This window comes from Carcharodon carcharias, chromosome 13 (genome assembly GCF_017639515.1).
Source record: "Carcharodon carcharias isolate sCarCar2 chromosome 13, sCarCar2.pri, whole genome shotgun sequence".
Lineage (NCBI taxonomy): Eukaryota > Metazoa > Chordata > Chondrichthyes > Lamniformes > Lamnidae > Carcharodon > Carcharodon carcharias.
In genome coordinates, this window is record NC_054479.1 from 54,888,431 (window position 1) to 54,899,688 (window position 11,258).

Here is an 11,258-nt window from a genome sequence, read left to right on the forward strand (position 1 = left end):
TTTTTTTTCTATCTTTATCTTTTTTATTTTCTTTGGCTGCAATGTTGGCACTGCACTGTACCAACATAGGTTGTTATATTGCTATGTAATTCTTTCTTTCTTCTTGCTGGTTATGCTTAAGGAATTGTCCTCACTGTGAATTTCCATATAAGCCCAATAAAGTGTATTGAATTGAATTGAATGCTATTTGTGCATCATGCAGCTTTCTCCATCAAATAAAATACAGAGGTATCAGTACCCCATTAATTTTGGAACAAAAATATTTTGAAAAAAATGAGCAAAAAGTAGGCAACCTACTTTGTGGACTTTACAATAACAGCAAGGTTGCCAGAATAGTCTGTACACTTTTGGCTTAAAATTTATGGGTGATTTCTAACAATTGTAATAAGCAGGAACAAGCTTCAGATAAAGTTTAGAATACAAGTTTTTTTTTAAAAAAAACAGCTAATCATAAACAAAAGAGCACAACCTTAACACTTACATTGTCACATGCAATTTTAGTTATCTACGGGCATGTATATTTGAAGATTCCTGATTCCAGTAAGCGCCGAGTCCCTGGGAAATAATCAACTTGAACACAAATATTTGAAGATCAGAAATGTAGGTGGGAAGAAATTAGGAGGGAAGATTTGCAGAGAGGACATAGACAAAATAAATCGGAATTAATCCCATTCCAATCCCTGTTCTCTTCAGATTCTGGATTGAGTAAATGTGAGAAGCCAAACTGCTTTTAGATGGATCTCCAAGGGATTCTTGTGCTATGGGTAAACGACAATGTGGAAATGTAGACATGCTGCCCTCGAAGACCCAGCTTCCCTGTAAACAAGAGTTCCCTGATTAACAGTGAGATCAGACGAATAGCAGAAAGCAGTTCAAGTAATGCGACAGCACAGCATTTTGACATTCAGATTTGGAAATTAATTTCAGTATTCATAGGTTACAAAACATTTGAGCAGATGCATATGTTTGTTCAATGATCAAATATTTATTACAAGAGTCCATATAAGGATTCCTGGACTGTGCAGAGTTAAGCAATTTAACCCTTGAAAAAAGTTAGAGGGCTGGAATTTGCCTTTGTCCTTCCAAGTGAGGCTGGGAAATTAGCTAGGATTTCCATTGCGTGACCCTACAGTAAGTGTATGGCTCAGCTCCTGACACTACAGCTTAGTCAATGATTCTTGCAAAACTAATTCTAAGTCCCTGTTGCTTTGCTGAATCAATGAAGTTACGTTGGACACAGATCATGTACAATGTCAGGCTACACGACTTCTCTGTATTTTGTTGCTGTGTTAAAGTACCAAATAAAAACTGGAGCAAGAAGCATCTGAGATATTTTTAATAGGCTTATTTCATTTATAAATAAAATGAATATTAATTTCCATAAAATACTTTCACAGGTATCCTGGCCAATATAAATGTTATAACCACAGTTGATCAAACACTTTTCACAACATTAACATTCCTGTCTCATGTTTGGAGAGATAGTAGGGCTATTATGTATAAAATGTAACTGGTGATGGTTGAACAAGCTGTTGATGCTGGATTGCCTTTAGGGGCCAGTAAAAATTCTTAGAGGACAATTTTCTCCTCATCGGGCAGGTTGGGTGGGAGTGGGCGCGCAGCTGATCGCCGCGTGGATGAGGTTCCATGAAAAGTGCCTGGGCTCTTCGCCTGCCCGCCAACCTTAAGGTTGGACGAGCAGCCCTGACAATGACTTTAAGATGGTTATTAATGGCCTTAACAGGCTTTTGACAGTTCGGCGGGCACACAGCTGACTCCGGTGCGCGCCCGCCAAACTGAAGATCAGAATAACATGCGGTGACATCAGGATGCATGCCCGACGTCACCGCGCGACATTTTATACATTGGTGTGCGGTGCCCACTCCTGCACGCTGACCAGAAGATTCTGCCCTTAGATTTTTATCTTTAAGACAGTGCTTATGACTACTGAACTCCTTTATGTAGTTAAATAAGTTGGAGGCCATGCATGGCAATGTGAATCATTTGTGATTTCTTTGAAAAATAGACTATGGGCCACATATCTTTTCTTCCCATATACTTAATAGGAAACGTCGAATAGGTTAATAGTGATTGCACTCCATTGCTCAGGAAAGCATTTCAGATCTTTATAAATACTGGATACATCCTAGGTGTATAGAAAAGATACCAGTGTGTGAGAAGTTGTGGATAAAATCCCACAGATCCTTTTAGCACCAGAAATGCTATGGTGTTTTCTGCATACCTTCAACTACTAATCGTGTCCTGTATATTGCACGTAAGTTTGTTTTTAAATATTCATTTGGGTCATTTGTGATGTTCAGATATGGTGTTTAATGTGGCTTGTTTCTTCAAAGCTGTTGCTCAGATAAGTTAATACATTCCACCTAGTGCCCAGTGTATGTCCTGTGATTTCATTCTGTGGTATTTTAATTTGTTATAACTATCATATTTCACCAGAGGTAGATCTTTCAAGTGTATGGAATAATTCAGTGCCTCAGGTTGCTCTATTTTAAATTGGAACAGTTGTTAGACCATACTTATTTCATTGCTAATTACAAGAATATTTACATGCTAAGTTAGAAATGGGTGAATATTAAGATGAGCTTCCCATTTAAGCTTGCTTGTAAGTAAATACGTACAGTCTAAGAAAGAAAGACTATTTGACTCATTAAGCTCATTCTGAACAGAGTCCTATTTCTGATTTATATTTTTTATTATACCATTGAATCCTCCTCTCATTTCCACCATCCCCACCTTTTGCTTCCCTATTTTAAGGAACGGCCCTAACAGCCCCTGGAAGAGGAACTATAGAGCACATTCTGACAGATAAACAGATAACCTGTTCTTCACAATAAAACCTTTTTTAAATATTACCAGTACTGTATTGGGGAATTTTCCAGTTTGCAACTCTAGAACCTCAAAGTTGAAGAATACTGGACAGCACCTCTCCACATCGAGCATTGATTTTCAGAGTAGCCTCTCTATCTGCTCTGGTATCCCCAATGTTCAGTAGTGCAATTGGTATCTTCTTCTCATAGGCTGCAATGATGAACCTGTATCCAGAATACACCTATTTATGGAGAACAAAAAGAATCAGCAATATTGGTTTATAAACCAAAAGGCAGATTTGAACCCAACCCAAAGGCAGGGGTTGAAATCTATTCCTACACGATATAAGTAAATCCCTGACATCGGCTGTGGCTCAGCAGGAGCAAACCTGGTTCAGAAACCAGGAACATTTAGTTAATATCAGCATCCCTGTGCAGCCTGTTTTTCTCAATTTGTAGTCCCTTTAAATTCTTTCACACAGCCGCCCAGACATTTCTCCAGAAAAAGGCCTGCGCAGCCATGCACCCGTGCAGTTTAAAGGTACAACGCCAGGGACCTAGGCCGATGCTCCAGTGTTGCACTGTCAGATCTTTCAGATGACACATTAAACAAGGATGCAGCCGCCCTCTCAGGAGTGTATATAACAGTGTGTACGTGTCAACTGGTTGTGAAGTGATTAGCAATGTCCTGAAGTTGTGAAAGGCACTATATAAATGTAAGATACTTTTAACAGGGGAGTTCTCCCTGGTGTCCTGGCCCAACACTTATCTCTTAACCAAAACCTAAAAAAAATCTATCTGCTAAATATCTCATTTCTCATTGTGGGACCTTGCTATCTGCAAATTGGCTGCCCAGTTTCCTACATTACAATACTGATAACACTTCAAAAATACATATGTTTATATTAAAAAAAGCTCTGATGTCCTTGGGTTGTGAAAGGCATGAAATAAAGGTTGGGATTTTCCGTGCCCGCTGGTGTCGGGTGTGTTTGGTGGCGTGAGCAGACAATACGGTGTGATTGGTTTCACAAAGGCGTGAAACCAGTTTGTAATTGTCCGCTCAGCCTGCCTATGGTGGACCGCGTTTCCCGCCATTGCACGTTGGGAACCTCATTGTAATACGGCAGCATCTCATTAAAAGGCCAGCCCAATGGACTTACCCACCCCTGCTGGATCATCTGCCCGCGTCAGTGGGAAAACACGTCGATGTGTTTCACAACAGCACATAAGCGATGTGCACCTGGTGGGCTGCATTTCATTCAGGACTTCAAGGTTTGTTTGCCTGCTTTGTTTCGGTCAGCACATGTGTCATCAGTGCCAGGCTTCACAGACAGTACCATGTCATTTTTAGGGGGCCTCACGGGTAGGTCTCTACTTATCAGATCAGCCATATATAGGTGGCTTTTCAATGGCCACAGGGCAAGGTCTTGCTTGGGGAAGGGGAGAAGTGGCCTCAGGCAAGGGAAGAGGCTGCAGGACGAGAGCTGTACTGGGAAAGGAGGATATCCCAGGGTGTGTGTGAGGCACGTGTTGATGTGTGCAAGTGGCCTCAAGATGGTAAGGGCTGTCTTCAGAGGAGATGAGGCCAGATGGACATGTGAGGGTATGTGTGTGAGAATGCGTGGTGATGTCCCTTGAGCTGGCAGTGTGAAATGGGCTTGAGTTTGTGAGTTTAGAGTGATAAGGTGGTTACCGTACCCTGGCTGCACGGATGAGATCATTCATCCTCTATCTGCATTGAATGGCCAACCTCTTCTGTGCAGCATTGGCACTGACCATTGCTGCCTCTGCCTGCCATGCTGGATTGGTGATGCCGCTGCTCATCCTGCGGCCAGAGTGGAGGTAAAGAACATCACGACGGGCCTTCACAGTGTCCAAATGGCATTGCAGTGATGCGTCATTAAACCTGGGCCTGCAGTCTTTTTGCCTTTTGTGGACACCTTCCCTGCAATAGTTGTGGGCTGGAAGCACTGAGATGTGTTTGCACGGCTGGAATTTAAATATGGCACCCGGCATGATGAAGCGATGAGGTGAAGGCATGGTGGGCGAATGAGAGCCTGCCTGCCATGGAAATGGTGTGTTTCCCTGGAATACACAAGTACGCAGCGGGTTTGGGACGATACGGTGTGAAAACCCACCATCACGGCTGGTGGGTAAATACCGCACTTTGGGCAGAATCATCACAGATTTGCACTAAGTTTTCTTTTTAAAACAAGTTACATCAGAATGTTTAGAATTTCTGAAATGTTAACAAAAAATGACTTGAGATGTCCCAGCTTGAAACGTTGGAACGAGTTTATAATGTCTCAAACAAACTTATCTCCTAGACCCTTTACTATAGAATGATGCAGCACAAGAAACCATTCAACCTTTTTGAAAAAATTATCTAACTAGTCTCACTCCCATGTTCTTTCCCATAGCCCAGCAAAATTGTGTTTCAAATATTTATCCAGTTCTCCTTTGAAAGTTATTATTGTATCTGCTTCCACCACCCTTTCCGACCATGCATTCCAGATCATAACAACCCACTGTGCTTTTTTTAAAATGTGCTCATCTTTGCTTTGGTTCTGTTGGCCAACAACCTTAAATCTATAAGTCCCTCATTCTTGGTTACCTTCTAGTAAATGTCCTTGGCACCCTCTGCAAAGTCTTGACATCCTTCTCAAAATATGGTGCCCAGAATTTCACACAATACTCCAGCTGAGGCCTAAGCAGTGATTTATAATGGTCTAGCATAACAATTATATTACTTTATAGGAAAAGTTTAATAGTGTTTACAAGCAAGGCTGTTCGTACCAGCACAGCACAGTGTTTGAGGCAAATATTCATTTTGTACAAATCTTCGTTGCAGGCTGGCATTGCAGTGTTCTCCAGGACAGGGGTTCCCAAACTGTGGGTTGTGATGGGTCACAGAGATAGAGTTCAGAGTCACGGGCTCCCCCTCCTTGGAGGCAACAATGGTGACTTTGGCAGGACAGCCCTCGACTCACTAGCTGTCTGCTGCCAAATAAGGGGTGGATGGTGAGCCCAAAATGTTCTTTGATCTTAGAAAACATTTAGCGGTGAGTGCGCTGGCATGGTGCAGGCAAGTGTAACTCAGTGACTGACTGCGTGCAGGGAAAAAAGCAGGAGGTCATGCAGCTGAGACGAGAGGTCAGTGGCAGCTTCAAAATTTACTGTGTTTCTGCTCCTGTTCTTACCCCACCTGGCAACTCTGCTTTGCAGGCACTGACAACTAGATCAAATGGTCGGATGGGAGGAGGGGGTGGGGATGGGGAGAGGGGTTGATTACTGTGGGTGGACAGAGAGAGCAACTGATTATTGTGGGTGGGGAGGGGGAGAGGAGCTGATTACTGTGGGTCGGGAGAGGGGCTGATTACTGTGTGTGTCGGAGGGGTGAAGGGGGAGAGGAGCTTCACTGAGTCTTCTGTCACCGAGGAATATGGAGAGCTTGGCTGAAACCAACATCAGTACATAGATATTAACTTTTTTTTTACAAAATAGCGCTTAAAAACACAAATCATATTTATATGCTGTATTAAGATATGTTGGTCCATAATATGCTAATTTTAATAATTATATACTGAATGTTACTTTGCTGTTTTGTTTTTGCTGCTGAGGGTCACATTAGTTTTCAAGCGTTCAAATTGGGACACATTGGAAAATAGTTTGGGAAGCACTGCTAGGGGTGCACAGTTGCTTTCATCAACAACAGCAGGAATTGGGTTGTGTGCGCGTTTGCAGAATTTAAGGAAGTGCTTAATTGATGGTAAATCCCCCAAAAATAGGATTTTACAGTATTTGGTTTCCATTGAATGATATTCATGCAAACATTTCATGTAATGTATGTAATGATGTGAATGAATACAGGTCAGCAGACCAATTTGGTATTTCTGGATGGGGTAGGTTAAAGCTTTGAAATATCTTCTGCAAACTGGTTAAAAAAAGGTACATAATGCCTTTGTTGCTGCTGCATGGGGGTTACATGTTTTATCTTTCTGAGCAACTCTAAATTTGATATTTGTGGATGCTAAGTGGAAGCATTTCATAGATTTGAGTAAATTATGAGAAGTTTTGTTTTGTTTCATTCAATAGTCCTGCAACTAAAACCACACTGACTATGGCATAAACAGGTCAGTCAGTCAGCAGCTCAAGTCAGTTGTTGGATTACAGAACAGCTGAAGTTAAACAATATAAAATGGGTAAATATGAAGTTATAGTTTCAGTAACTAACCTGGGAAAAATGATTCTTGAACCAACATAAAATATCTAGGAGAACATAAGTATATGTGACTTTGCGTGTAACATGCTTCAATTTAAATTTCTTCAACCTTTTGCGCTAGTTTGACCAATCCAACCAGATTATGCTGATATCACTAGTGGAAAGTGAACTCCCAAACACTCCTTTCAAGTGAAGCAGCATTTCACTTGCATTTCCCCCAACTTAGTCTACTGCATTCATTGCTCCCAATGCGGTCTCCTCTACATTGGAGAGACCAAACGTAAACTGGGTGACCGCTTTGCAGAACACCTGCATTTTAACACTCCACCCTGCTCTCATGCCCATATGTTCGTGCTTGGCCTGCTGCATTGTTCCAGTGAAGCCCAGCGCAAACTGGAGGAACAGCACCTCATCTTCCGTCTAGGCACTTTACAGCCTTCCGGACTGAATATTGAATTCAACAACTTTAGATCTTGAACTCCCTCCTCCATCCCCACCCCCTTTCCATTTCTTCCCCCTTCCTTTTGTTTTTTCCAATAATTTATATAAATTTTTCTTTTCCCACCTATTTCCATTATTTTTACAAGTTGTATGCCGGGCTAGTCTTTCCACCCCACCCCCACTAGAGTTGTACCTTGAGTGCCCTGCCATCCATTCTTAATTAGCACATCCGTTTAGATAATATCACTACCTTCAACACTTCTTTGTTCCATTGTCTGTGACATCTTTTGATTATCTGCTCCTATCACTGCTTGCTTGTCCCTAAAACCACACCACCCCTGACTTCTCCCCCACCCCTGCCCCCCCACCTTAAACCAGCTTATATTTCACCCCTCTTCTAAACATTCAATCAGTTCTGTTGAAGGGTCATGAGGACTCGAAACGTCAACTCTTTTCTTCTTCGCCGATGCTGCCAGACCTGCTGAGTTTTTCCAGGTAATTCTGTTTTTGTTTTGGATTTCCAGCATCCGCAGTTTTTTGTTTTTATCCAAAAATTTTAAGCCTATGTTCTCATCAATCTGCATATACCTGAAGTTGTCATGCTAACATATTAAGGTGTTCTGATTTGGGATTTATTCACCAAGGAGGCAACTCTTTGAGGCCCGTGAAATTCAAACAGGACAAACCAAAGAATATAATCACAAATATGACAGCTATCTTGGTTCCCAGGCTGGACTGTAAAACCTGGACTGTCATGGTAAAGTTGCTATAGGTTGGACATCTCTAATGTAAAGTCTTTTGATAATCTCACCCACTCACCTGCAGCGAAGAACCTGCCACCAGAACTGCATCCGACTCAGCCACACGCTCATAGACAAAATCCACTTTCTTCTTGCTCACCGTGTCTCCAAAAAAGGTGACATCAGGTTTCAGGATACCGCCACAACTCTCACACGAGGGAACGTTAAAATTTTTAACCTGTTCATCGGTCAGGAAAACGTCTCCATCTGGAGCTATTCCGTGTGCTTCTTCAGTCCAGCCAGGATTCAGAGCTGTGAATTTTTCTTGGAGATGGCTCCTAGGTGTTACATCTCCACACCCAAGACAGAGCACCCTGTGAGAACAGCCGTGAAGCTCTGTCAGGCGTCGACTTCCTGCCTTTGAGTGCAAAGCATCCACATTTTGAGTCACCAGCCAGTGGAGCTTCCCCAGGGTCTCCCATTTACTCAAAACATCGTGCGCCACATTTGGCTGGTGACAGCAAAATTGTGGCCAGCCAACATAATTCCGTGCCCAGTACATCTGCCTGCCCTTGGCACTGCGGATGAACTCAGAGTGCTGAATGGGCCGCCTCGCTGTCCGAGCGTAGAGCCCCACACCCTCAGATCGATAATCCGGAATACCAGACTCTGTTGACACCCCTGCTCCAGTCAGCACAAAAAGCTTCTTGGACCGAAGCACAAAATCCTGAAGTTCCTCCAACTCGATGGAGTCCAATGGACGGCTCGAAGGAACAAATGCCAAATCGGAAGCAGTGACTGAACTGTAGTTCCTGCCGGTCCACTTCAAAAACAGGCATTTCTCAGCAACTACAAATGCAGACAGCAGTCGCATCTGGGAATAAACATAATTGAGTGTTAGAACCTATAACATGATCAAAAACCATATGTTAGGAAAACAGCTTAGAAACAGCTCCTACAAAAATTGACAAAGTAAAGACTGCCTGTATATATAGCCTGTACCCCTATAATGGTAGACTGTTCTCTGCAGAGGTGATCCACACAAACTATATGTCTTAGCCAGTTCATGAGTGACATTCAGAAATTCCAATCCTTTAACCCCGTGTGATCTGGGAGGGTGAAGATCACTTTATACAATATTGTGTTTCTCACGTGTCGGCGCAGACTCGATGGGCCGAAGGGCCTCTCCTGCACTGTGTGATTCTGTGAATATACATACATAATGAAAGAAAGTATCACGTCAGTGTCTTCAGAGCCATACATTCCAGAAAAATGCCAGGTTTGATTTAGCACTGACTTTAAAAATCTTCCAAAATCTCTTTGCTGTAGGGACATATTCAGGGTGAGGGCGGATGACAGTTACTCTCCAGTATGTCCGAGGTGCAGTTTGGGGCCGACCCCGCAATACTTGGGCAAAGATTGCCGTTGCCGTTGCCGTTGTCGCCGCCGCAGCAATACTTAAGCAAAGTTCCCCCCCGCGCGCCCGTAATTTACCTTATCGAGCCGGATTCCACGCCTGACAGCAGACTGGCACTACCATGAAAACAAGTGTTACATAAGCAATGCCTCACGAGCGGATATGAAGGGCTGCCATTGGTCAAATTGTTCCGATTAAGTAATCTGATTAAACGTAACCAGACCTCGGCAGAACCCTCCTCCTGGGTCTGATCAGAGGAATCTGAGCAATTTAGAGCACAGAAAGAGACCATTCCTGCCTTTCTTGGTTCTTTTAAAGAGCAGTTGTGCATAGTGCGACATTCATGCTTTTTTTCCCGTAACCCCGAGAGCTCCTGATCCCCAAGTACCTGAAAAATCCCATTTTAAATCATTTATGTAATTACTGCCCCACTTGTTGATAGCATTTGGGGAGAGAGAGAAACAATTTCTGTTTCAGGTCAATGACCTTTCTTCAGAATTGGAAACGTGAACGATGGAACAAGTCTAAAGCAAGAAATGAAGCAGTGAAGGGAATAAAAACAAAAAACTACGGATGCTGGAAATCCAAAACAAAAACAGAAATACCTGGAAAAACTCAGCAGGTCTGGCAGCATCGGCGGAGAAGAAAAGAGTTGACGTTTCGAGTTCTCATGACCCTTCGACAGAACTGGAACAGTGAAGGGAATGTCTGTGATGGGCTGGAAGGCAGGAGAGACTAAATAACAAAAAGGCTGATGTTGCAAAGCAAAAGGAGTTGGTAATGCAACAGGAAACAAAAGATGGATCTAGAGGAGGTTTAAGTGGGAATAGCAGAATCATCGCTGACATCTGAAAATAATGGCTGCAGAAGTGATGATCTGAAATTGTTGAATTTAATGTTAGGTCCAGAAGGCTGTAAAATGTAAACATTGGCCATGTAGTTGGTAGTAAAAAGGGTAGCTGTTGTCTCCAGAATGATATCAATAGTTTGGTTGAGTGGGCAGAAACGTGGCAGATGGAATTCAATCCAGAGAAGTGCATTTGGGGAGGGCAAACAAAACTAGGAAATACATAATAAATGGGAGGAGGATAATTGAGAGGGGTAGAGGAAGTGAGAGACCTTGGTGTGCATGTCCACAGATCCCTGAAGGTGGCAGGACAGGTGGTAAAGAAAGCATATGAAATACTTTCTTTTATTGGATGAGGTTTAGAATGCAAAAGTAGGGATGTAATGTTGGAACTGTATAAAACACTGGTTTGGCCACAGCTGGACTTTTGTGTACAGTTCTGGTCACCACATCACAGGAAGGACATAATTGCTCTGGAGAAAGTGCAGAGGAGATTTATAAGAATGTTGCCAGGGCTTGAAAATTGTGGCTATGAGAAAAGATCGGATAGGCTGGGGTTGTTTTCCTTGGAACTGAGGAGGCTGAGGGGTGACCTGATTGAGGTTTATAAGATAATGAGGGGCCTAGAGAGAATAGGCAGGGATGCCCTGTTTCCTGTAGCACAGAGGTCAATTGCCAGGGGGCTCAGATTTAAGGTAGATTTAAGTAGAAGGATTAGAGGGGACACTAGGAAAAACATCTTCACCCAGACGGTGGTGGGTGT

General features: G+C 42.8%; 1 protein-coding gene across 5 annotated transcripts; it reads right to left on the reverse strand.

Moving 5' to 3' along the window:
- sirt4 (sirtuin 4) lies at window positions 1-10,891 on the reverse strand. Of its 5 annotated transcripts, none has more exons than XM_041202450.1 (5): window positions 9,726-10,133; window positions 9,234-9,434; window positions 8,311-9,105; window positions 2,945-3,070; window positions 1-816 (listed from the first exon to the last, which is right to left on the reverse strand). In XM_041202450.1, the coding sequence occupies exons 2-5, from the start codon at window positions 9,306-9,308 to the stop codon at window positions 616-618; spliced, it is 1,197 nt and encodes a 398-aa protein (XP_041058384.1). In that variant the 5' UTR covers window positions 9,309-9,434; window positions 9,726-10,133; the 3' UTR covers window positions 1-615. The 5 variants fall into 5 exon arrangements, with proteins under 5 accessions (XP_041058384.1, XP_041058385.1, XP_041058387.1 ...); XM_041202451.1 differs by lacking the exon at window positions 9,726-10,133 and adding an exon at window positions 9,529-9,676; XM_041202454.1 differs by having other exon boundaries at window positions 682-816; window positions 2,875-3,070; window positions 9,726-10,046.
- Between the last annotated feature and the right edge of the window lie 367 nt (window positions 10,892-11,258).